This window comes from Fimicolochytrium jonesii (assembly GCF_025526975.1).
Source record: "Fimicolochytrium jonesii strain JEL569 chromosome Unknown EV422scaffold_15, whole genome shotgun sequence".
NCBI classification, from domain to species: Eukaryota; Fungi; Chytridiomycota; class Chytridiomycetes; order Spizellomycetales; family Powellomycetaceae; genus Fimicolochytrium; species Fimicolochytrium jonesii.
In genome coordinates, this window is record NW_026515682.1 from 655040 (window position 1) to 681276 (window position 26237).

A 26237-nucleotide genomic window follows, 5' to 3' on the forward strand; every position below is an offset into this window, starting at 1 on the left:
AAAACAAGATTACACTGGCGAGAAGGTCATCATGAGTACATCAACGGGTAGTACAGTTACCAGGAGTGAGGAAACTACTCCTGGGGGTAGGGTTAGGGTTAGGGTTAGGGTTAGGGTTAGGGTAGGGTTAGGGACAGGGTTGAGGCACGCACTCTCTCCTAGTGCAAAATGCGGCCACCTTTAAAAGATGCCTACTTAAACGATACAGAATCCCGGCGCAGACGTTGTCAAGAAGGCGTTTGCATCCTTTCAACATTTGCCGTACGCGCACAAATGCAGATTTGCGCAAGATGGGGCGAAATGGCCTAGCGGGCATCTCAAAGCGAAAGCAGATTGGCTCCCTCATCCCTCTGTAGTTTCTCCGTTCGGATCCCTTCCAGTTTCTCCACGTTGTCCCCACTCCATGTGCCCAAGCACCCGGCAATTTTGTCGATGTTTTTGTGAGCTTGGACAGGCCATTCGACACGGACATCTTCTTTCTCTAGTTTGTCAACTTGTCGAAACCAGTCGTCACACAAAAGCAGAATGACGGGCCAACAGCTTAACGGTGCGGTAGCACTGAGCAGTACAACGGACAATCTAGTAAAGCATCTTAAGCTACATCCTCCAACGCTATGGTAGGAGTGGGAGCCCAGCTCCGGCCAGGAATATTTCCCCCCAGATTGCGAGCCGAGGCGCCCGCGATTTGTTGTGGGTTGTCTCCTTTGTCAGCCAGGGCAGAGTTTCCTATCTGAGGCTTGGCTGGGCTGCTGGATTTCGCAATTCGAGGCCCCGTTCGAGATCCGGTACTTTCCGATTGTGCATTCGACGCTTGATCAGCGGACGTTTTGAAAAGTGCGAGCACTTCAAAAAGGTTTTCACCCACCACCCAATACACACTAACAGTTTGTTGTATTGGGTTGGTGTACCAACTGCCCCCTAAAGGGAAGGGAAAAGGAAGGGTGAGGAAACTCGGATCAACACTGGAAGCAAGGGCAGAAGAAACGGAAGAAAATCTTAGAACGTACCCGGGAGGCTAGAATAATAATTATCGTCAGGGTAGACATGGTCATGGTGAAAAGGAGCAGGACGTTGTTGATAAGCTCCATATTTCTCATCCGCTGGGCCCCTGGGGATCCCACTGAAACACCTTTGTTGCGGTTTGCGCGAAGCTATTCCGATAATTGTGAATGTTCAATTTAGGATTGCAATAACGTCTCAAGCAATCTCCGTCGGTGACAAACCCAATTACCCCTTTCGTAAACGTCCCCAGTCCAACAAGTGAGTATACAAGCGGCTTGATGACACTAATTCCCCAGAAGTATGACGAAATCCCTCCTAAGAATTCGTTTTGCAAAACGTCTCTGTAAGCGATGCCTAGTTCAGCAGCACCGGTTGCTAGATATAAATACGGTAAGCCAAGCAATAAAACGGAGAAGCTGAGACCACATCATCCTCAGAAATATACCGGTGGCAATAATTATCAAGCCAGCGACGAGAGCCTTCTGATGCGGCTTGTTGGTCAGTATAGCTCGGAAGCGCAGAGCGGAGGCCATAAGAAGGGTGCTGTTTCGGACGATAGACCAGGGAATCAAAAGCACCGAGAATAAATATAAGTGATCCCTGTATGTGTACGAGTACGGGTTGCTTCTGGCCCATGCAAGCACCGCACAGTCGGCCACTGTAATTCCGAACAAACGAAGAGATGCGAGATGAACGGCAAGAAATGACTCACTCTCATCCCACGGAGTAGACGAGCGTACCAGATAAACACGTGCAAGCAAAAAGAAGATATGCTCGCAGATCGGGTCTCGTCTTGAGTCTCCAACCACTGACGACCAGCCCTAGTGACATCAGTGTATTTGAGCTATAGATGCTCAAGTGGGAAACCTCAATGGGCGTCATCGCACATTGGAGACCTCCACGTACCTAAGCCTATCATGGGCCAACCCATGCCCATGATTATAGCACTACCACCGTTCGAACCTGGTCATTGTAGTACCCACTGAGATTAATCTTTATGTTCTTCTGCCTAATGCATGCTTATCCCGTACCGATATCCTCATCGAACTGCGTGGCTATCCCAGTACAGTATTCCACACCCTCCTGTAATTGAGCGACACCATCGAGCACTTTTGAACGTGGTAGCTTTCGTAGAAAAATTTCTAAAGGGACAATGGGATGCCTTCTCAAGCAAGTGTTTCTCGATTTCACGAGGAGATGCTAGACTCTTACCTGCACCTCAGGAGCCGCAACGGCTTGACCATACACAGCTGGATCGCTGAAATTAAGTGACATAGTAGGGGAGCCTCGCGGCAATGCGGTGTTTAACTCGATCTCCAGGTTGGTGAGGTTGGAGGTGCACCCACTTGCTGCAACTGTAGGATACGCTGGTAAAGAGGTTTGTTGATGTTGGTAGCAAGGAAAATTTTGACAAAAAAGCTAAGCCTGCCAAGGACGGGTCCAGTTTCGGAGACGAGGACATCAAAAGTAAAGGGTCTTTAAACGGAATGAATGAATGACTGAATGAATACGGTGTCCTTCAGGGCGCCAAGATTTCTTCCCGCCGCCGATCAAAAATGTGGCGAAAACCTTATGCATTCGAAGTTTCAGCAGGAACGTCATGGAGTTTAACCGGGCGCAAGTCGGGTGAAGCGGAACAGAAACAGCTGGGGGGAAAAGGGGCAGAACATCGCGCAACCCTAACAACGACTTGCACTCGAATTTAGCTGGTCTGGTACACAACGATCCATGCGTCTACAATTGAGTTTGCTGGGGTTGACGCATCAAACCAGAACTACAAAATTCGCATACATACCCGACAAACCTGCGCACTATATCAACTTTGGCCAAGTGCAGGTCCAGTTGAAAGGGTGGCTGGCGTGCCTTGGGCCTTGGCAGCGCTTCGGTTGCAAGGGCGGCGGGTTAGGGACAAGGTTGAGACATGCACGCCCCTCCTAGTGCAGGTTCGGGCCAGCCGTGAAAGACCCGACCCCTAATCAAAGCAAAACGGGATCCCCGTCTTCAAAGGGGATGCGCAGACACCGCAGACACCGCCGTGAAGAGTCGGTCGCATACTGCCCGCACTTTTCGTAGGCGCAAAGGTGCACATGCCGATTGGTCTTTTTCGTATATCCTGCCGACTTCCTGCCACCTCTGGCCCTCAGTGCATGCCCTTCTCATACGACCTGTTACGCATCAGAATCTATCCCGACCTCCCAGCTGTTCTCCCCTCTTGCTTCGAAGCTTCAACCCGCCGTACTCGGGACTCAAGCCAGCGTTCTGTCGCAGGCACGCACAACAAACACATTAGCTCCAACGACATGGGGGCAGCCCCGGAGGCCACCCGGAGCCCACATCCTTCATGTTGATTCCCAGGCGGCATTGGAAATAGGATCGATCTTTTGAACTTTTTTGAAGCCTTTCTGGAAAGTTTTTCTCAACGGGCTAGACTTTTGGCAGTTCACCACGAATTGGATTGTCGGTCCCCTGCCCGCCGTGCGGTCTTTCTTCGACAAGGTGGTTGCGGAAGCGTGATCAGAAGATATGAGGTTACTTTGCGATCATATGCGAGCAATCAATTGATCTATCATGGAACACGGTGGATTGGCTGCGAAGGCCCAACGACATCAACTCGACTTCCTGGCGCACCAAAAGGCTCACACCGACGGGGTGTACGCTGTGACGAAAAGTAACACCGCAATCAAGAACATAATGGAGTGCTTCCGAACTGAGGTGTACGATGGAGGCTTTGTGAAACGGCTTGATTCAGATCCTTTCTACCTTGGCTGCGACACGGGTACGTCGACATCTAGGAGGAGGCCAACGGACTTAGGCTGCACGGACGAAAAGCACAACCCTGAGGGATACCATCGATACATTACACGCTAAGACTTGTTCCTGGTCGGCTGGACAGAAAGAGACCCAGCGAGGCGGCTTTTCCGGCTCGTTCTTGCACCCATAAGACCCACATCCCCCGATGGCATCGCCCTAGTATGTTTAATGCTGATGCGAGATTATCCCGCAGAAAAAGTCTCGATAGAGCTTGTATGGCTGCTTTTACGAGGCCCTGTTTCCCAGCGATACAAACGTTCAAACCAAAAACCGACCTATGACTTCCAGTTGCAATCCGGAGCCTTTCCTGAAAGCTTCTTACTTCCTGGTCGAACGCTAAGTTCGACATCCCTGGTCTAAACCCGTGTGCTATGGCGGATACTTTGATAAACTGCATTTCCAACAGCTTTCCTGCAGCAAGATTGTATCTCACAAGGCTTCCACTCCCAAGTCCTCTTCAGCGTTGGACTGGCCGTGCCCCGGTTGGAGGCAGAGTAGGATTAGGGTCATACGATTAGGTTTAGATGGGTTCCAACGCCAACAGCAACATAATCGGGTTTGAGCTGCTCGGATCAACGGTATTACGTAAGTCGACATCCGACCTGGGTATTTTTGGGATTGCTATCCGACATAAGCTTTCGGTCTCGCATCGCCCATTTCGCGAAGGGTGCATTCATACGGTCGGAAGCCACATGATGCCGGCATGAGCAACCGCCCAGAAATGAGGTTTGCTGGGTCTCCCTCTTGCCGATATGTGTCCTACCACCGGGAACAATGAAGAACTCTGTTCGTCTCAACGGTGCTAGTAAGCTTGCAATGAGCACTACTACGTACACACTGAAGGCGGGATATTCACAGAATATAGATCTGCGTTTCTAATTCCCCCGACCGTACTCGGATTCTGCACACACGCCCTTTGGGAAACTAGATTTGGCTTTGTTCGCCTTAACCGCTGCTGATGCTTCTGGACGCGCGCCAGTCCCAAGCACGATCGAGATGAACCGAGTTTCTTTACGTTTCCCAGCTTGCTGGGATGCTTCCCATTTCTACACGAAGCGGGATTTGAGGTGATGTTTGTAGTTCGTCCCCCGTCCATTCACCCATTTCTCCCCCTCCATTCGGGAGATACCGAAGCAACGTAAAGGACGAGCGAAGACCGAAGGCAAAGCAGAACGACAAGAGCCATGTCAGCGCAAAGGTGCAAGTGGACGGAAAGCGAGCCAGAGGCTTGCGCCATCGTGTGGGACGACTATCCCAACTACATCGGAGTGGTAAGGCTTCGGCTGTCCAACCAAAGACTTCGTGCTTAAGTCGGGGATTCCACCCACTCGTATGCGATGTGTTTACTGTTCTTTGTGTCTAGCATACGGTGGCTTTCGTCTGCATCGTTGCCACGATAATCGGCTCGACCTTCGTCCTTGTCCGGGCTTATAGAGAGAAGACCTACACATCGTTCGCCGACCGATTGTGAGGACCGTTTAAGTTCCGCGGTTTGTGCTTCTGATGGTGTCTCCAGGAACTCACCCTTTCGCAAAATAGGCCTCTCTATCGGTGCCTCGCCGATCTTATCTTTGCAACAGTCCATACACTGGACCACGTCGTGGTGGTCAGCGCACAGAGGTATCCGGCCGAGCGGGTCGGAGCAGTTCTGGCAACCTTGATCTTCTGCTTCATCGCATATCAAGTATGTGACTCCATGTCTCCATCGTATAAAGGAGGTGTCGAGAAACCAACAATATGTTTGATTTGCTCCCGGGCGCAGATGCTCGTCACGACCGTACTCTCGTTTCAATCCTTCCTAAAAGTCGTCGTCGGGAGGGAGTTCCCCCTGGGAGCATACGAATACCGTCTTCACCTCATGGCAATAATGCCGGGGCTTTTGATCTTTGGGACCGCAAACATACTTAACGGCACTGGCCCGTTTCTGTACTTGTAAGGCTTATTTCCTTCCGTCATGAAGGAAAGCACGCATGAACAACTCTTGGATAGCTGACGTGCTCCTGTTTGCCATTACTACTCAATCCTTAGCCAAGGTCCCAACCTACAGGTTGGCACTGCGGGTCGCATTTACGGCTGGTTTGCGGGTGCGTTCTGCAGTTGATCATCGCTGTATCCTCTTCGGGGCACACGTACCTAACCGTCGTCCACTCACAACCACCACCAGTTGCATTCTTTATATCCGTCATATGCATTGTTCTGGCGACATCCACGCTGACTGTGCGACACGTCAACAAGGTCCGAAATGGGATGGGGCAGAAGAAGAGCGCTGCACAGATGGCCGCGAGCGCAGGGACGGAACGCGCCGTGCGAAGATTGCAGAGCTTCGTGATCGCCGCTTGCTTGCAATGGTTTCCGTGCTCGGTGCTGCTCACCGCCATCATGGCGGATGGCATCGCCCCGTACGGGTTCAGAATGTTCCTGATCTATATCGGAGTCGCTGGTGAGTGCTTTTGATTGTCCGGACATTCCGATGGTAGGGCCACAGCATCTCAAATTTCTCGAATCCGTATTCCTTTTTAGGGGCCAATCTCGGAGGTGTATGGAACAGCGCCGCGTAAGTTGATCCCGCCCTTTCAGATGTGCAATCTTTGAGCGTTGCAATTATCGAGCATGCGACATGGTAACGCTTTAGCAATTTGGGTAGGTATCTTTACAACGAGTATATTTACCGAACCACGCGAGCGGAGGTGCACAAGGCGCTCACCGAAGGGTCCTCGAAGTCGTCAAGCGGTGCACACAGTCAGCAGAGTCAAGCGCCCATCGTGGGAAGTATGCATAGGAAGACTCCCGCTGGCCGTGCTGACCTCCCCACATATAGCACCATGGCTCTCCCTTGAACGGACTGAACCCGTCCCTCCACATCTTTCATACGTGGTCAGTGTGCACGAGTCGTGAAGGTCAACTTCTCCTCTGACGCTAACTCCAAGTCTGTCAATCCCGCTGTGAAGGCGCGTGCTGAAAAGATCAATATATATCTATACACGAACACCTTGCCATTGAGCTCAAGGAGGCCCAGGCTGGAATGAAGCACTATGCCGACGAAAAGCGAACCTCTGGTCCGGATCTCAAGCCCTTCGCAAAAAACCTCAAAGCCGCCAGACCCTCTCAGAAAGTTGATAACCAATCCACAACGTCCTCTACGCCACCCTCATCGAGCCTCCCTTCACCACTCCTGAGCGCCATGAACCCGAACCAGTAGCTCTTGAAGAAGTTGAAGGCCAAGAGCAAGGGTCGTTGAAGAAACATTCACCTCCGCAATTCCCAGCGACAACTCCAGTATTTCGTCAAATGACAAGAGTGGCCCAGTTCCGAGAACACCCGTGAAACCGTTTGGTCGCCCCTCCCACTCCACCGAACTCCTCCAGGAATCCCACAACGTATACCCCGACAACCTTGCTCCGCGGCCCGCTCCGGTTCCGACCCGCCGACGTAAGGCGCCGTCGGGACGACGACGCTAAAGGTGGGGGTGATGTTATGGACGGCACGTCCATCCCATTCCGACGCATGGGAGATCGACAGCACCTGTCCGTCTGTGACACTTGTCAGTTGATTCATCGTACAACAACCACGCAGCGTAGCCAGCCACACGCGCAGTCGTACCCCTTCTATCCCCTGACCGTCCATCCCCTTCCCACTTTGTTCCATTGCTCCGATTGCACCTTGCCTTTGTCTATAAATAGCCTAGCCTTCCCCGTTCCCCTTTGCTGCTCTCCAGCAGATCAACACCAGTTATACTTACACTTGTATCTTGTTCTCCTTCGAATACAAATCTCTTCCTGTTGTTATCATCCCGTGGCCCGAGCCTCATTAGGGCCCGGGCCGCTTGCCCCGTTAGCCCCGTCGATCTTGGCTTCCCGCCTCCTGCTCCCGCCGCCAAGATCATAACACGCATGGAGCAAGACTGCCCGAGTACGGAATGCGTCGAACCTTTAACCCCGTCACCAGCGGAGACGATCGTGGTATCCGCAGAAACGACGATTGAGGCTACGGAGGGTGAAGACGAGCTGTCCCACTTTTTCCACCAGTACGACCTCACAGAAGAGGAACGAGTTTATGCACTCAGCATCCTCGACATTATCTTAGCGCCCTCGATCGACCAACTAATGGGAACGTGGGACAATGGTCACAGAATTTTAGATGTTACACTCCATGCGCCCGTCCGAAGTCGAAACCCACATCTCGAGTTAGGGGAAAGTTTCAGGCGAAGGGCGCGTACTGGGGTCTGCGACGCCCTCGATCGTCCGGGTGGTTAGGATGGCTGGGTGTCTGTATTATAGGCGACCGTTGTATAGAATGAAATGGAGCTCAAGCCATTAAGACTCGAAGACCTCCACGTGATCGACGATGAAAAGAAGCTTGCGTCACGTGATCAAAGGAATTGGGCTATGCTCCGACATGCCATGTATGTAGGCGTAGAGAAAGATACACTCAAGCAAGTGGCCATAAGTGGCTGTTAATTCCTTAGCGAAACGCTCGCCGATCCTTCTCTCATGCCAAGGTTTTCCGAACGTTCCATAAGAAGCTCCGGTCGGAGGAACTCAATTACCTCGTGTGTAACGTCATCGGGGCCTGTGGATGGGCAGGCAATAGATTGTCAAGGAAAAACAATCGTATCGCCGACCGGCCGCAGGGCTCTCCGATGACGTTACACCGTGTCAACGCTGCGCACTGATCTGCAGGGAAACACCCATGCCAGCGGAGTTGTAGTGGTCACGTAAGCATACATACCGTCATTAGGCTCGTAACTTGGCGATATTGCATGGAAGAGGACTCCCTTCTGTTTTGCTCTGAGACGGGTCGGATGACCACGTACTTGTTTTTTCCGTGCCAAGTTGTCTTGCCTGCCGCCATGGAGTGCTCGCCCACCGCACAGAAGGCCGGGTGAAAACGTGACCTTGGTGGGGTGAGCATCACGGTTTGGCTCGCAGCTATAAAGACCAGCTATCTCAGTGCCTGCTCGGCCAATTGCTCACAGACATATCACCCCAGAGGGAAATTGATTCAGGAAATCATCTGTGTCGACTCACAAGAATCAACGCACCTACCATGTATGTATGAGGCTAGTGGCTTGTTGCTCTGGCTTCCTACCTTGCGTATAGGCAGGCTGCTCGTCGATGGGCATATCGGGCTGCACACTGACTTCCGAATTCTCGGGCATTGCTTTGGTTGCCAATCCATTGCCGTCCTATCACTTCCACAGAATACGCACACAGTACCGAAAATGCCGCTTCAACAGATCACCAACTTGCCTACGGTTGACACTGACACTGACACCCTCGCCCCCATTACCCACGACGTCCCGCATCCTGCCTCGGATGTTGCTGCGGACACCGAGGAGCAGGGAAACGGCACGCCCGCCATCGGGCCCCGCGCCACAAAGCCCGGCAAGTCCGGAAAGCGAACAACCGCTGCGCCTCAAGGTGAAGGTTCCACTCAGCCCGCGCCAATTCGCCGCAGTTCGGAATCACCCGGTGCCCCATCGACGGCACCGCCGGAGAGTATTACGGAAGTCCTCGGATTGATGCGCGATATCTGGCAGCAGAACAACCTGTTGCTGGCGGAAACTCGCCAGAATCAGGCGACGAACGAAAGGCATTTCGCCGCTGCACAGGTTGCTGCCATTAATCACACTGACCATATTTTGGAAGCCCAGCAGGACCGGCACACGGCAACCGAGCAGCGTCTGATCGCGCTCAGCGACACATTGTCAGCAACGACAACCATCACTTCCGAGCAGAACGATGCCCCCGCATGCGAAGGGGTTCGCCCCAGTCAGATCGTGGAAGGCCTTAGCGCTGCAATTCAGGACGGAGTGCTTGTCCGGGACCCTGGTCACTATATGGTCACCGGCGATATAGCACCATATCACAGGTCCTACATGAAGAGATCCCACAACTTCGTCTGGCGCAACAAGTCCGCACCGAAGCGCGCGCTGGACGACATCCTCTCAACCATCGAGGACACCGGAGGTGATTTCCTACAGCAGCCCCTTCCCCGAGATCATCCTGCTCGTCGGTTTCGCCGCCGAGGTTTCCGAAACAACTGCGTCGCGGGCTGGAGGGTGAGGGACGGACACGCATCCTCTCAGACGATTTGAGGGGAGTCGAGGAAGCTGACTGAACTGCCTGTCGGATATATGTCGCGCTTATGAGGGAAAAATATCCGACTACGGTCGCATATCTCGCATGCCAAAGACGCGGGGGCGTTGGTCGGGGGTTTATTCTTGGTAGAGGCGGAAAGGTTCCGTTTTTTGGGTGATGTCGGATGGTTATTCGACCTCTCGTAAAAGCGAGATGAAATAATCAAGTCCAGATGGTAGTTACACGTGACCGAAGAAGAAAAATGAGCACAGTTCACGTGACCGAAGAAGAAATGACCGATGAAAACCAAGTTTGACAGCGCGTAAACCCCGCAGCCTTATGGCCTTATGGGTGTGCCTCGACGGTATGCTGTCAATTACCAATTAACCGCCAACCAGGCACTGCCTTGGGATGGGCCTTCGCTCCGGCACGATGTGCAAAGTATATAAGGTAACCGAGGGGGGTTTTGCCGCCTGCATTATCGTCGAAAGCTCTAACTAACGCGCAATTGCACCCCTGGGGTACACGTAGTGCACCCAGAATCCGATAGTTTCTTGCAACTCGCCCAACGGCCTCTGGAACCACACGCAATGGCCCTTTGGGAAATTTGCATTCACGGTGCACGTTTCCCAGCCACTTACCCTTCATCTTGAGATCGGAATGTATCAAGTTCTCGCATACTTCAAGGTGTTTTACTTTCCATTCGCCCAACGGCACCGGGGAGTGACTACACTGTTGTGCCCACTGCGCCGAGCGCTGCGTCACTCCCACCTCGGAGCTGGTACACACTTTCCGGGTCGACCCTGCCAGTTGCCCCGCCAGCTTCTGAGTACCCATCCCACGAACAACCTGTTTCACCTTGCGTAGGAAGCTTGTAATTTTGGCCAATACTCCTTGGACAAACTACCAGGACCTTGCATCTTTTTTAAAAAACCAGAGCGGGTGGTTTTGGTCGTCCAAAAAAAGAAAAGGGGTGTTGTTACGCTAGTTTCGTAGTCCTTTATAAGATATCACCAACTAGCGTGACAACACCCCTTTTTTGGCCCCGCATCAACACACTGGCCCCATTGGCGGTCAAGGTACTGTCTTCGCGGGGGGGGGGGGCACCCCATCTTGGAGAACCAAAAGAATATTCTGGTCCTATAGCAGGTATTGAGTGAGAGCTGAGACATATCATGCTGATGACACCACCTTGTCGATCGACCTGACTCCGGAATGGTTCTCCGGCTCCCGTTCGACGCGCAGACAAATATTGTCCAAGCATAATTGGATGAGCGTGAGGGAGTCCCTCTCGGGCTTGTACATGTGGCGCCGGTACAGTCCATCTCTTACCAGTTTTGATTTATATAGACGAAGTTGGAACGCATTGAGAACGGCCGCGACAGGTCCGGAGCGGTAATCTGGAACAGGCAAATGGAACGCAAACTGTTATTTTATCGTTTCGAGAGGTGTCAGTGTGGACAAGTTATCGGGCAAGGAGAAATTTTGACGTGGCTCCAGAGTGACGCCGTTCTCGGCTAGAATTTGATTGACAATGTGGTCTATAGGATCAGTATATGAGACGAGATCCCAATCCCAGTCAACAGTAGCCGTACCGTAAGCCAACTCATCAACGCAGTCCATCAGTTGTGGTGCACGCTTCCAGATCACCGCTAGATCTCCTTTGTGTGCTTTGTGCTCAAACTTTTCTCTAAAAAGGTACTTCTTGGCTTTGAGTCGCATGTCCAGGTGGCCGCAATTGTCGTGAATGCGGGTCAAAAGATCCTGGAAAGTATCCCGGTCAATAATGTCAATCCGTGAAAAGTTGAACGTGCAATCAAGATCCTTTTGTTATGAATGGGCGGAGCCGATGGAAATAGAGGCGACTTGTGGTGCAGGTTGTTGACAGGTAATGGTGTTCAGACCGAAACAAGAACTAGAACAAGACTAGGAGGAACTGGTGTTGATCTGCTGGGGGATCAGGAAGTGGGGAGCTCAGGGGAGGCGGCTATTTATGTTTTTCTGGGAAGGCTGGGGAAGCGTGGGGAAGCAGAAGGGTACGGAATCAGAGGGAAGCCAAGAGAAGCGCCAAGGGTGGGGAAGCATAGAAACAGAAGACTGGGGATGGGGTGGCTACGCTGAGGCTGTGGGCGGGTACGTGGGGAAGTATGGAAACAGAAGACTGGGGATGGGGTGGCTACGCTGAGGCTGTGGGGAGAAATGAAGGCAGTGGCAGGTGTGGGGTAGCGCGGCTGCGTGCGGCTGCGAGGTTTGGCAGATGTCAGGTTTTGACAGGGAATTGACATTGACTGACTGTTGGGATGCTGTCATGAGGTAAGCGCATGGTATGGACGCGTCGTCCATAACATCACCCCGTCCTTTAGCCACGGCGTCCGGATGTTGTTTTGATGTTGGCAGGCTTTGGTCGGGGTTTGTCGGGGTACTTTTGGTGGAACTGGGCAACAAGCTCTTGACATCGGGCAAGGTGTTCCACTGGCTCCCATGTGTTCTCCGAGCTTGGCCAACCCTGCCACTTGATGAGGTACTGAAGGTGCGTGCGTCGAATACGGGAGTCAAGAATGTCTTCCACAATCCATTCCTCCTGTCCTTCGACTTCTTCTGGTGGGGTGGGTTCTGGCTCAGTTCGCTCCGGAATGGTGAAATGTGGTTCAAGAAGGGAGACATGGAAGACGTTGTGAATTTTGTAGGATGGGGGAAGCTTGAGGCGATATGTGACCGAGTTGATCTTCTCCGTGATTGTGCAGGGGCCAATCTTACGGTGATCAAGTTTCTGGGAAGGTCGGAGAGTCTTGAGATTCCGCTGTAAGAGCCAGACACTGTCCCCAGGTTTCATGTCTGGGCCAGGTGCCCTCTTAGCATCGGCAAAGCGCTTCATGCGTCCTTGGGCCTCCTTGAGCTCAGTGGCAAGCTGTTCATGGATTTCCTTGAGATGGTTGGCACGAGCTTCGGCTGCAGGATTAAGGGATTCGGTTGTGGTGGCGGAAGCCAGACTGAATCGAGGATGGAACCCATAGTTGGCGTAGAAGGGGGTTGTCTGGGTGGCGGAGTGGATGGTGTTATTGTAAGAGAACTCAGCAGAAGACAAGAGTTCCTTCCAGTTATCTTGTTGATAGTTGCAAAAGCAGCGAAGGTATTGCTCAAGAATCTGATTGGTCCGCTCGGTTGAGAGGTTGACCTTGGTTCCCAGGAGAGCGAAGAGACGTTTCCAGAAGTGGGAGTTGAACTGTGGGCCACGGTCAGATACAATATCATCGGGGAGTCCATGGAGCCGGATGACATGGTGCCAGATCAGATCTGCAGTTGACTCAGCGGTGGCAGTTTTCCTGCACGGTACAAAGTGCGCCATCTTGGTGAACCGGCAGATGACAACGAGCACAGAATCAACCCCATTACTGGCGGGTAGATCCGTGATGAAGTCCATGGAAATTGACCCCCAGGGGCGGTCAGGGACCTGCAGGGGTTGGAGGAGACCGTAGGGCTTGTGTCTGCTGGTCTTGGCTTGAGCACATACGTCGCAGGACCTGATGTAGGACTTGACAAAACGCCACTGGCTAGGCCACCAGTAGTTGCGTGAGATGAGCTCCAGGGTCTTTGACATGCCGTAGTGTCCTGCCAAACGCGTGTCATGCATGTCCCGGCAGATCTCAGCACGGAGCTTGTTGGTGGGGACGTAGACAAGGTTGTCGTACAGCAGAACCCCATTTTCCTCGGAGAATCGCTTTATCCGTTCTTGGTCTTCTTGAGATTGCTGGGCAATGGGGGCCCTAAGCTGTCGCCGGATGGTTTGCGCAAACACATCGGATGCCAGGGCAGCTTTGATTTGGTCAAGGAGCGAGGAGTCCAGTGGGGTCAGATAAGTGGCGGCCAGGCGGAGATGGTCAGGGGTGAGGATCGTGGTTTCCTGGGAGCGGAATGCTTCTTCCCCCTCCCTTAGCTCGTATTCAGAGCGACGAGAGAGGGCGTCAGCTTGGTGTTGCTGGGTACCAGGGCGGTATGTGATGACAAAGTCGAAATCAGCAAAGAAGATTGACCAGCGGGATTGGCGGCGGTTGAGGGTACGGGTAGTCATGAAGTACTGGAGGTTCTTGTGGTCACAGTAAACGATGACCTTGTGGCGGGCACCAATGAGGTGGTGTCGCCATTGAGCAAATGAGTCTTGGATAGCCAGGAGTTCCTTGTCGTAGATCTCATAGTTGATTTCCTCAGGAGTAAATTTGCGGGAGTGAAAGGCCACGGGGTGGAGTTGATCTGTGTCATCCGGTTGAAGGAGGACGGCGCCAAGGGCAAAGTCGGAGGCATGGGATTCGACAATGAAGGGCTTGTCAGGGTCGGGGTGAGTCAGGATAGGTGCGGAGGTGAAGGCTTTCTTGAGGGTTTCAAAAGCTAGGTGTGCAGCGTGGGTCCATTTGAATGGCAAGTCTTTGCGAGTGAGCGTGGTCAGGGGTGCAACGATCGCAGAGTACCCTTTGATGAATCGTCCGGTAGAAGTTGGCAAAACCAAGGAAGCGCTGGATGCCTTTGACATTCGTCGGGGGTTCCCATTCGGTAATGGCAGCCGTCTTCTTTGGGTCCATGGAAATGCCTTGCTGGGAGATGATAAACCCCAGGAACTCAACAGAGTCACGGTTGAATTCGCATTTTTCCGGTTTCGCATACAGCCCGTGCTGGCGGAGCCGTGAGAGCACCTCTCGGACGTGATCGGGGTGGTCTTCTGGGTTTTTTGAGAAGATCAGAATGTCGTCAAGGTAGACCACAACAAAAACGTCGAGAATGTCACGGAATATGTCGTTCATGAGGTGTTGGAATACTCCAGGGGCATTGGTGAGCCCAAACGGCATGACATTATACTCGAATAGGCCGTAGCGACATCGGAACGCTGTCTTCCATTCATCCCCTGGCCGGATCCGAAGAAGGTTGTAGGCTCCCCGGAGGTCAATCTTGGTGAGCCGGCGTGCCCCTTGAAGACGATCCATGATGCTGTTAATCAAGGGCAAGGGATAGCGATTCTTGATGGTGATATTGTTGAGTCCACGATAGTCGACGCACAGACGGAGGGAACCGTCCTTTTTCTTGACAAAGAGGACTGGGGCACCGGCGGGAGACTTGGAGTGCTTGATGAACCCCTTAGCTAGGTTCTCTTCAAGGTAGTCACAGAGTGCCTGCATTTCAGGCTTGCTGAGACTATAGATCGGGCCGAACGGTGGCTGTTTGCCCTCTTCTAAGTTGATGGGACAGCCGTAGGGTCGGTGCTCTGGGAGGGTATCCGCGTTCTTCTTGGCGAAGACGTCCGCAAAATCTTGGTATTCTTCAGGAATGATGGCCTTCGGATCTTTTGGAGAAGTGGTCGCCAGGGCTTGGGAATCTGACTTGGTTGGATTGGCGTAGGCAATGAATGCCTGGTCATGCCTTGCCGCCACACGGAAAGCTGGGGCGCTGTTAAACGATACGTGGATCGGTGTGGGTGCTGGGTCCAGTGTGTTGGGTGTCTGGGCTAGGGAGACTGAAATCTCGTCTTGATGGATACGGATCAGAGGTTCAGGGGTTCTTGAGGGCTTCAGGCTAGGTTCTGTTGGCCGGACATCCCAGGAGGCGTATTGTCCAAAACCGCAATGGCAGCGGACGCAAAGAGTGCGAGTCTTCCAATGTAGCTCCACATCATGGAGCTCAAACCAGGGAAGCCCCAGGATGATTGGTGCATGCGGGGAACATGTCACATGGAATACCACCTCCTCAAAATGGTCGTTGACCCACATGCCCAAAGGTTGGGTGTGATGGGTAATGGAGCCCGCATGGCTGGGACGTCCGTCAACCAGTTCAAGCGCAATGGGGTCCTCCTTCTTGACAAGTGGGATGCGGTGCTTGCGGGCATAACTTTCGTCGATGAAGCACAACATCGCACCGGTGTCGAGTAGTGCTGAAAGCTGAACTGGAGCACGCTGGGCCGATATCTGCAGGGTAACAGGGTACTAGAATGGTGAGGATGGGCCCAAAGTCCGCATGGGTGAGGGTATCTCAGATAGGAGATTGACATTGTTGGTGGTCAGGAGAAGGGTGTTGCTGGAGATGCCAGGATCGGAGCAAGGTTTTGTGGCTTCTCCCTTGGCAGTACTTGCGTGGTGAGAAGGCCCAGGACAGGTATTGCCCAGCTGCTCGGCCTTTACTGCAGCTGGACTTGGGCAAAATCCTGGATGGGTGCAGGTTCCTTAACCGCGACATTCGCCGTGCGTATCTTGTTCGGGCAGAGTTTGGCTATGTGGCCAGGTTTACCACAATAGAGGCAAAGTTTGTTTGTGATGCGGTGTTGGCGCTCTAGCGGTGTGAGGGGTCCTCACGGACGAGCAGCGTCAATGATCATAGGGTCGTCTGGGCGGTTGTCGGGGCCCATGAGGGTGGGGCTAGTGGTAACTGGCACATAGGGCTGTCGGTTCCTGCTTCGCTCTAGACGGCGCTCAAACAATCGGTTGTCACATTGGATGGCCTGTTCCATCACGGTGTCGATTGAGGCGGTAGGGGGCATCGTGAGCATTAAGTCCTTGACGTCTTCTTTGAGGCCGCGACGGAAGGTGGCAATCAATGCCTGGTCATTCCACGACACATCGCATTGCAGCTGTCGGAATTCAGCTACATACTCTGTTGCTGCACGGGTTTGTCGAAGGTTCTGGAGCTTGTTTTCGGACGTGCGGATCCTGTCGCTGTCTCCAAAGACTGCTTGCATTTGCTGGATGAAATCATCCAGGTTCGTAAGGGAAAGATGGTCTTGTTCGACAAGGGGCGCCAGCCAGGCCTGGGCGGTGCCAGTGAGGTAGGTGCCAATAGTTCGTATCTTGGTCTGATCGTTGGGGTAGCGCCTGGGTTGGAGGGCGAACATGAGCCGGATCTGGTTGAGGAACCCACGGAACTTGCTTCGGGTGCCATCAAATTTGTCTGGGAGACTGATTTTGGGTTCGGGGGCGTGGGTGGCAGGGGCAGTGGTCTGGGTTTGCGCTAGTTCGGCTTGTAGGGTGGTATTCTGCGCTCGAAGTTCGTCAATCGCATTGCACATGGCTTGCCAGGCTTCGGCCGTGAGGGGAAGGGCGTCGGACATGGTGATTTGGCGTGGAGGCACAGCGGCTGAGGGTTGTTGAGCAGATCAAACTGTTAAGAATGGGCGGAGCCGACGGAAATAGAGGCGACTTGTGGTGCAGGTTGTTGACAGGTAATGGTGTTCAGACCGAAACAAGAACTAGAACAAGACTAGGAGGAACTGGTGTTGATCTGCTGGGGGATCAGGAAGTGGGGAGCTCAGGGGAGGCGGCTATTTATGTTTTTCTGGGAAGGCTGGGGAAGCGTGGGGAAGCAGAAGGGTACGGAATCAGAGGGAAGCCAAGAGAAGCGCCAAGGGTGGGGAAGCATAGAAACAGAAGACTGGGGATGGGGTGGCTACGCTGAGGCTGTGGGCGGGTACGTGGGGAAGTATGGAAACAGAAGACTGGGGATGGGGTGGCTACGCTGAGGCTGTGGGGAGAAATGAAGGCAGTGGCAGGTGTGGGGTAGCGCGGCTGCGTGCGGCTGCGATGTTTGGCAGATGTCAGGTTTTGACAGGGAATTGACATTGACTGACTGTTGGGATGCTGTCATGAGGTAAGCGCATGGTATGGACGCGTCGTCCATAACACCTTTGCGAGCTTTTTGAGACGGAACTTGCTTTCGGTAATCACCTCCGACAGGTCCAGAGGGGCAATCCCGATGTTGGCAATCTCACAGAACAACTTGAGCGTGTCGAGATTAGAGTTGTTCAAGCCGGCGAGGCGCTTGATTTCCAAATCGTCAATGAGCTGCTCGAAAACCATGCACTTGGGACGCCTTTGACCATCGCTGACGCGGCCTAGGCCTTCAAACAAATGAAAGCATGTGATCATGTTGGACAATTTTGGGTGGCGGACGCGATAGAGCGCTTGGGGGAAGTCTCGGGACGGGAGGATGAGCGCGTATAGACAGAATATTTGATCGGAAACGTCCTTCCTGTCAAAGTTTACGCCGACCAATATCGCGCTGTTCGTGACAATGCAACGCATTTCATTTCGGCCCCATATCACGTTTGCATCGCATAGGTCCTGCTTTTCCTGCTCCTCCTCAGCATAGTAACTGAGAACCTCCCACTTGTCTGTCCAATCGAACGCCTTCAACAGTACCTGAGTGATGGTGTTGATCCCCTGTTTCCCTTTCTTGAAGGGGGTGAAGACGTAAAGCTTTTCCCCCACCTCAAGGGCTTGATACATCATGGCCACCCAGTTGTCAAACGCGCGGGGTGTGTCGTCGGGAGCCACAATACGTAACGTGCGAGATGTTGGCTGCCTTGCCGTTTTGAATACCTCCAGGTGATCGCTGATGTTGCTCGACGTCTTTCGTATGAAGCCCTTCACTAAGTTTGTCGTCGCCTTCTTTGTCAACGCATCCATGAGAATGACTTTGGCGGCGTTATCTATGACGCTATTAAAGGCCACCCAGTTCGTGTTGAGATTGTAATGCATATTGGCACCGCCTCCGAATGTGTTCAAGATCGTTTTGATCTCATCGCCAATGACAATATCAAAGGGCTTTGAGAGGTAGTGAAGCGACTGGATCGAGCAGATAACATAAGGTCGTTGGTCTAGCGCCCCCACCCGCTTTTGCTCTACGGTGATCTTCGTGTAGTTGATAAAAGAGATCCCGGCCTCCTCTAGCCTCTGTTCCGTGTTGGCGCTAAGAGTGATCCGTGGAGCTAGCCACAAGACACGCTTGCCGATGCCGTATCGCTTGATGAATGCGACAACGGCTTCGGTTTTCCCGCTTCCCATAGGCCCAGTGAACGGAAAACTTGACCGATGGTCTCGTCCCCTCTGCCTGCGGAAAGAATCGTCTGACGCCTTTTGGGTCAATCGGTGCGACCTTTGGAGGTGAAATATCTCTGAAGTCATGGAACCGTCGTGCACGCCTTCCGCAATTCGATCCTCCAATAGTTCGAATTGGTCTCGGAGGCGCAGAGTGACTTTTGTTTCCTTGATGTTCGGGAAGAACTGGACCAGGAGATGGTCAAGGAAAGAGCGCGACAGGCCGTACTGACCACAGCCGCGCCAGGCTTCCTGTTGCTTTTTGAAGTACGTCACGCTCGAATCCTTTTGCTGAACCCAAGCCCAGAAGTCTTCATTGTTATGGACGACGCGCCCATACCATAAGCTTACCTACTGACAGCCGCCAATGTCAACCGCCAAATGTCAAACGCCAATGTCAATGTCAATGTCAGTGTCAATGTCAGTGTCAACGCCAATGTCAATGTCAATGTCAGTGTCAACGTCAGTGTCAATGTCAATGTCAATGCCACTCCCCCTCTCTCCTCTCATTTCGCCAATCCTCTTGCAATATTGCCACTCCCTCTCTCTCCTCTCATTTTGCCAATCCTCTTGCAATATTGCCACTCCTCCTCTCTCCTCTCATTTCGCCAATCCCCCCTCGGCTTCTCCACACACCCCACTGCTTCCCCATAGCCAGCAGCTGTAGCAATGCTCTCTACGCTCGCCACGCACGCTCTAGGAGCATAGCTGGCGCCCCCCAGTCCCCTCTTGTTGTTGTTGTTCTCTGATCTGCTGGATTGCCTATCTATAAATAGCTGGCCTCTCTTCGTCCATTCCCTTCCTCCCCAGCAGATCAACACCAGTTCTTCTCATCTCCTGTTCTAGTCCCTGGTTCTTGTTTCGCCAATACAATCTCTTGTCGCCTATCACACTCGCCCTGTCTTCTCTACTTCGGTTCCGCCCCCGTTGTCGAGATCATAACAGTTTGATCTGCTCCAACACTGCAAAGTTCAGAACCGGTCCAGCCCTGCATCCGACAAACCTTTTTCGCCATGTCCCAACCCGAATCCGTACCTTTCACCGCCAAGCAATGGAACGATATGTGCCAAGCCATCGCCGCCTTGCAAAGCCAAAACGCCAACTTGCAGGCTAACCTAGCGCAAGCCCAAGCCGACGCACAAGCTGCTCAGAGCATCGCCGCCCAGTTTCAAGCCGATACGTACACCCGTCCCCAAGTCGCCAACCCTGCTTTGGAGCCAAGAATCAGCTCGCCCGAGAAGTTTGATGGTACCCGCAGCAAATTCCGTGGGTGGTTGAACAACATCCGGTTGATGTTTGCTCTCCAGCCCGACCGCTACCCCAGCGACATCATCAAGATCCAAACTATTGGCACCTACCTCACCGGCACTGCACAAGCCTGGATGGCGCCCCTAGTTGAACGCCAAGATCACAGCCTTCAGGACTTCGATAGTTTTATCAGTCAGATGCAATCGGTCTTCGGAGACAGCGACAGGCTCCGCACCTCTGAAAACAAGCTCCAGAACCTTTGCCAAACCCGTGCAGCAACCGAGTACGTCGCTGAGTTCCGCCAGCTACAATGCGATGTCTCCTGGAACTACCCGGCCCTGATTGCTACCTTCCGCCGTGGCCTCAAAGAAGACGTCAAAGACCTGATGCTCACAATGCCCCCTGCGGCCACCATTGATGTGGTGATGGAGCAGGCTATCCAGTGCGATAACCGACTGTTTGAGCGCCGCCTGGAGCGAAACAGAAGCCGCCAGACCGTCCCGGTTCCCCACACCTCGTTTACTACTACCACCACTGTCGACCACAGCGAGCCTATGAAGATTGACGCCGCTCGTCCCCGCGGCCCTCTGAGCCCTCAGGAACGCCAACGCCGCATTTCCAACAACCTCTGCCTTTACTGCAGTGGCGCGGGGCACATTGCAAAAGTCTGCCCCGTCAGGAACAAGACCACCACCCGTGCCGCCAACGTCGACATTCAAGAACCCTCCACCGAACAGGGTTTTCCCAAAGTCCAGCCGCAGTAAAGCCCCAGCGACTGGACAACACACACCGCCCCGGGCCTCCTAATCTCGCAGCTCCTGCAACGGGAGAGGCCATTCCCCTGGTTCCCGACTCCGTTATAGCCGACACAACCCTCCTAGCCACTGCCCATGTCGAAAACTCCGAAATTAACCCCCGCGCCATGCTTGCGCTGGGTCCCGTCGAACCCTTCAACTACCCCGTTACCATCATGGTATCATCCAGCCGCGCCCCAATACCTACCTCAGCCATGATCGACAACGGTGCCCTGTCCTGTTTCATCGACAGAGACTTTGCCCGCAAACACCGCATCGCCCTAGTCCCGCATCAGCGTCCACTGACCATCGAACTCGTTGACGGTCAACCCAGCTCTGCTGGGCCAATCACCCATCACACCCAACCAGTAGGCATGTGGGTCGATGACCACTTCGAAGAACTCGTCTTCCATGTCACCAAATCACCCCATGCTCCAATCCTCCTTGGTCTCCCCTGGCTCCGCCTCCACGACATTAACCTTGACTTCAAGAACCTTTCGGTCCGTTTCCGTTGCGACTGCCAGTACCATGAATTCGCGAATTGGGACAACTCTCCAGCACCCCCGAGCCCAGCACCCGCCAGAAGCCCCCGAGCCCTTGATCCGCATCCCCCAGGATGAAGTCCCCGTCGACAAAGCATGGTCGATTCCAGTACCCAAGGTATCTCGCTCCAGCACCCCAGAACCGGCTCCCACGCCGCTCCGAGTCTCGTTCATCTCCGCCCCAGCCTTCCGGGTCGCAGCAAGGCATGACCAGGTCTTTGTCGCCTACGCCAACCCTGCGAAACCCGATCTCCCGGCCTCGCCTAGCCCTAGTAACCCCCCTGACACCCGAGAAAGACATCAAAGACTTCCTGCCCCCCGAGAATCAAGACTTCGCCGACGTTTTCGAAAGGAGAAAGGCTGACACTCTCCCCGAGCACCGGCCCTACGACTGTCCAATCGATCTGGAAGAAGGCAAGCAGCCACCTTCCGGCCCGATCTACAGCCTCAGCGAACCAGAAATGAAGGCACTCTGCGAATACCTCGAAGAAAACCTCGCCAAAGGATTCATCAAATCCTCAAAGTCCCCTGCCGGTGCGCCAGTCTTATTCGTGAAGAAAAAGGACGGTTCTCTCCGCCTCTGCATCGATTATCGAGGCCTGAACAGCATCACGGTGAAGAATCGCTACCCCCTGCCCCTGATCAACGGTATCATGGATCGTTTGCGCGGCGCCCGCCGTCTCACCAAGATCGACCTCCGCGGCGCTTATAACCTCTTACGCATGCGCCCGGGCGATGAATGGAAGACCGCCTTCCGCTGCCGCTACGGCCTATTCGAATACAATGTCATGCCCTTTGGACTCAGCAATGCTCCTGGCGTCTTCCAGTACCTGATGAACGACATCTTCTGCGACATTCTCGATGTGTTTGTTGTCGTCTACCTCGACGATATCCTGATATTCTCCAAGAACCCCGAAGATCACCCCAAACATGTCCGCGAAGTCTTGTCCCGCCTCCGACAGCATGGGTTGTACGCCAAACCAGAGAAGTGCAAATTCAACCGCGAATCCGTTGAGTTCCTAGGCTTCATCATCTCCGAGAAAGGCATCCAGATGGACCCCAAGAAGATCGCTGCCATCACGGATTGGGAACCTCCCAAGAACGGTCAAAGGTGTCCAGCGGTTCCTCGGCTTTGCCAACTTCTATCGCCGATTCATCCAAGGTTATTCCAAGATCGCTACCCCGCTCACAGCCCTGACCCGGAAAGACATCCCGTACGCCTGGACACCCGCCGCAAACACCGCCTTCGAGAACCTGAAGAAAGCATTCACCACCGCCCCCATCCTTGCTCACCCTGACCCAGAGAAGCCCTTCGTCGTCGAAACTGACGCCTCCGACTTCGCTCTCGGCGCAGTTCTCCTCCAACCTGACCAGGACAATCAGCTCCACCCCGTGGCCTTCCACTCTCGCAAATTCACGGCCGAAGAGATCAACTACGAGATCTACGACAAGGAACTTCTGGCCATCCAAGACTCCTTTGCCCAGTGGCGACACCATCTCATTGGCGCCCGTCACAAGATCACCGTTTACTCCGACCACAAAACCTTCAGTACTTCATGACCACCCGCACCCTGAACCGCCGCCAAGCCCGCTGGTCGATATTCTTCTCGGATTTTGACTTCGTCATTACCTATCGCCCCGGTTCCCAGCAGCACCAAGCTGATGCCCTCTCCCGACGCTCCGAACATGAGCTAAAAAGGGGGAAGAAGCGTCCCGCTCCCAGGCAACCACAATTTTGACTCCCAAACGCCTTCGACTCGCCGCGGCCTACCTCACACCCATGGATACCACGCTGCTTGACAAGATTAAGGCCGCCCAGGCCTCTGATCCCCTCGCTAAGACCATTCGCGAAAAGCTCAAGATACCCCTCGCCCAACGAACCGAGGAAACCCAAGATCGTATCAAGCGGTTCTCAGATGAAGATGGGATCCTGCTGCACGGTAACCTGGTCTATGTCCCCACCAACGAGCTCCGAGCTGAAGTCTGCCACGACATGCACAATACACCCCTAGCCGGCCACTTTGGGATGTCCAAGACGCTCGAACTCGCCTCCCGCAACTACTGGTGGCCCAGCTAGTGGCGCTTCATCAAGGCCTACGTCAAGTCCTGCGATACCTGTAGCCGAGCGAAATCCAGTCGACACAAACCGTACGGCCTACTCCAGCCCAACAATATCCCTACCCGCCCTTGGGGATCTTGGCCCCTGGACTTTATCACCGGTCTGCCCCCCGTGGACCGGTACGACTCCATCCTGAACGTCAACCGTCGCCTCACCAAGATGGCCCACTTCATCGCCTGCAGCGAGTCAGAATCCGCCGAATCCACCGCCGACCTAGTCTTCCACAACATCATCCGTCTCCACGACCTCCCCGACGACGTCATCTCTGACCGAGGACCCCAGTTTAAGTCCCGGTTCTGGCGTCTACTTCTCGAACTCCTTGGGGCAAAAGCCAACCTCTCCTCGGCCTTCCACCCCCAGAGCAATGGCCAGACGGAATGCACCAACCAGATCCTGGAACAGTATCTCCGATGCTTTTGCAACCACCAACAGGACAACTGGAAACAGCTTCTGTCGTCCGCCGAGTTCGCCTACAACAACACCCACCAGTCCGCCTCCCAGACCACCCCCTTCTACGCCAACAAGGGTCTCCACCCCCGCTTCAGTTTCGCGGCCTCTGCTACCTCCGAATCCGTCAACCCCGCCGCTGAAGCCCGCGCTAAACAAATCAGGGAAGTCCATGAACAGCTCGCCCTTGAGCTCAAGGAAGCCCAAGATCAAATGAAGCGCTACGCCGACGCTAAACGAATTCCTGGACCAGACTTCAAGCCTGGCGACCACGTCTGGCTCCTCCGCAAAAACCTCCAGACAACCCGGCCCTCTCAGAAACTCGACCATCGCAAGATTGGGCCATTCCCCATCGTTGAAAAAATCAATCCCGTCGCCTACCGGCTCAAGCTCCCGCCTACGTACAAAATCCACGATGTCTTCCATGTCTCGCTCCTCGAACCCCGCTTCACCATCCCCGAACGACACGAACCCGAACCCGTGCCCCCAGAGACCGTTGAGGGTCAACAAGAGTGGGCTGTCGAAGCCATCCTTGACTCTTGCATCCATTGTCGTCGCCTGCAGTACTTGGTCAAATGGCAGGGCTGGCCTGACTCCGAGAACACCTGGGAGCCCGTGGAACATCTCACCCATACAGACGCACTCCTCCAGGACTTCCACAGCGCGTACCCCAACAAGCCTTCCTCTGTCCCCGTAGCACCTCCTCTGCGGCCACACCAAACCCGACGCCGCCGCCGCCGCCGCTAAAAGAGAGGGGTGATGTTATGGACGACGCGCCCATACCATAAGCTTACCTACTGACAGCCGCCAATGTCAACCGCCAAATGTCAAACGCTAATGTCAATGTCAATGTCAGTGTCAATGTCAGTGTCAACGCCAATGTCAATGTCAATGTCAGTGTCAACGTCAGTGTCAATGTCAATGTCAATGCCACTCCCCCTCTCTCCTCTCATTTCGCCAATCCTCTTGCAATATCGCCACTCCCCCTCTCTCCTCTCATTTCGCCAATCCTCTTGCAATATTGCCACTCCTCCTCTCTCCTTTCATTTCGCCAATCCCCCCTTGGCTTCTCCACACCCCCACTGCTTCCCCATAGCCAGCAGCTGTAGCAATGCTCTCTACGCTCGCCACGCACGCTCTAGGAGCATAGCTGGCGCCCCCCAGTCCCCTCTTGTTGTTGTTGTTCTCTGATCTGCTGGGTTGCCTATCTATAAATAGCTGGCCTCTCTTCGTCCATTCCCTTCCTCCCCAGCAGATCAACACCAGTTCTTCTCATCTCCTGTTCTAGTCCCTGGTTCTTGTTTCGCCAATACAATCTCTTGTCGCCTATCACACTCGCCCTGTCTTCTCTACTTCGCTTCCGCCCCCGTCGTCGAGATCATAACATTCATAGTCAATTCCAACGTCCCAACACCAGAGCATGACACGCCAGATAATGTCGTGCCGAAGAAAGCCGTCTTCCGCCCGCTTGGCGCAGGGCAAGATGGCAAGTTTGCCGAGAGGTTCTGCGGTGAGCCAACCGAAATCGGTGGGGACTTTGAGCGTTTTCTTTGGCAAAGCCAGGATGCTTAACTTGGTGGCAGGGGAGCCGTCTCGCCGTTTCGTGGCGAGTTCTGGAAGCATGGGAAAAGAGAGCGTCGCAATATCAACAGCATGGTCGTCAAAATCGTGCATTACTAGATGCTTTGACCATTCCGCGTCTCCCTCGATGTAAGCTTGCCTGGGTTGATTGGGCTTCGCCTGGTTGATGCACTTGAAGTTTCGATTTTTCGTGTAGACATGGGTGTCAAATCCTAGCTCTTTGTATTGATGGACGAAACGCACAACGGGTCCCATAGCCTCCAGGTTTTGCGCGTAGTAATTTGAAAGGATGATGTGCCAGGACCCTTCTCTGCCCGATATCTGGAGTCGGGCATTTTGAAACTCCCCGAGTATGACCCTCTTGATTTCGCTTAGCGGGGTCTCGGCCTTGTCCACGTCAAAGTAGAGTTTCCGCACATGGTCAGGCACAAGAATCTTGTAAATCCCGGCCTTCCACCTGAGAAGTTTGCACAGCTGTTCCCTGGTGACGGCGGACCACAACCGGCCCTTCTTTGCCGTGAAGGATAAGATCGGGAACATTTCGTCCGTCAGATGGCGTAACACATGATCCTGTGTGCCGGTTTTGTCAACGTTGTTATTTCCGATCCATTCAATCTTCCATGAAGTGGCCTTTCGAAAAGCTGTGGCGTCGGCCGTCATTCGTAAGATAGCCCTCGTCACTGATATCCGAAACCAAAAAAAAGAATCAATTTTGGACGCACCATGTGTTCAGAGCGGGCAAATCATTTTTACCTTCCTATTAT

General features: G+C 53.7%; 5 protein-coding genes across 5 annotated transcripts; 2 read left to right on the forward strand and 3 right to left on the reverse strand.

Annotated features, from left to right (window-relative positions):
- Positions 1–317: 317 nt before the first annotated feature.
- EV422DRAFT_507171 (uncharacterized protein) lies at positions 318–2277 on the reverse strand (the record flags this gene model as incomplete). The annotated part of the gene is made up of 10 exons (XM_053068633.1): positions 318–493; positions 531–558; positions 602–918; positions 1008–1151; positions 1195–1377; positions 1448–1660; positions 1743–1823; positions 1909–1965; positions 2034–2085; positions 2215–2277. 10 exons carry the CDS (start codon positions 2275–2277, stop codon positions 318–320), a joined length of 1314 nt encoding a protein of 437 aa, XP_052924840.1.
- A 2327-nt stretch (positions 2278–4604) lies between these two features.
- On the forward strand, positions 4605–6603 carry EV422DRAFT_95838 (uncharacterized protein). Its single transcript, XM_053074538.1, has 7 exons — positions 4605–5084; positions 5177–5280; positions 5353–5497; positions 5576–5745; positions 5842–5897; positions 5978–6253; positions 6334–6603. The coding sequence occupies exons 1-7, from the start codon at positions 4998–5000 to the stop codon at positions 6369–6371; spliced, it is 876 nt and encodes a 291-aa protein (XP_052924841.1). The 5' UTR covers positions 4605–4997; the 3' UTR covers positions 6372–6603.
- Positions 6604–8579: 1976 nt separating this feature from the next.
- Positions 8580–10187, forward strand: EV422DRAFT_533345 (uncharacterized protein). The gene is made up of 2 exons (XM_053070591.1): positions 8580–8861; positions 9014–10187. The coding sequence occupies exon 2, from the start codon at positions 9035–9037 to the stop codon at positions 9908–9910; it is 876 nt and encodes a 291-aa protein (XP_052924842.1). The 5' UTR covers positions 8580–8861; positions 9014–9034; the 3' UTR covers positions 9911–10187.
- Positions 10188–17757: 7570 nt separating this feature from the next.
- On the reverse strand, positions 17758–18829 carry EV422DRAFT_507176 (uncharacterized protein; the record flags this gene model as incomplete). Its single annotated transcript, XM_053068634.1, has 2 exons — positions 17758–17763; positions 17816–18829. 2 exons carry the CDS (start codon positions 18827–18829, stop codon positions 17758–17760), a joined length of 1020 nt encoding a protein of 339 aa, XP_052924843.1.
- A 6392-nt stretch (positions 18830–25221) lies between these two features.
- EV422DRAFT_568484 (uncharacterized protein) lies at positions 25222–26133 on the reverse strand (the record flags this gene model as incomplete). The annotated part of the gene is made up of 1 exon (XM_053072651.1): positions 25222–26133. The coding sequence occupies one exon, from the start codon at positions 26131–26133 to the stop codon at positions 25222–25224; it is 912 nt and encodes a 303-aa protein (XP_052924844.1).
- Between the last annotated feature and the right edge of the window lie 104 nt (positions 26134–26237).

Bases quoted from the DNA above. Each gene is read 5' to 3' on its own strand.
- EV422DRAFT_533345 (XM_053070591.1), top strand. From the start codon at position 9,035: ATGCCGCTTCAACAGATCACCAACTTGCCTACGGTTGACACTGACACT.
- EV422DRAFT_95838 (XM_053074538.1), top strand. From the start codon at position 4,998: ATGTCAGCGCAAAGGTGCAAGTGGACGGAAAGCGAGCCAGAGGCTTGC. The intron at 5,498-5,575 runs GTATGTGACTCC...TCCCGGGCGCAG, and splicing joins TCTGCTTCATCGCATATCAA to ATGCTCGTCACGACCGTACT. The intron at 5,746-5,841 runs GTAAGGCTTATT...CTCAATCCTTAG, and splicing joins ACTGGCCCGTTTCTGTACTT to CCAAGGTCCCAACCTACAGG.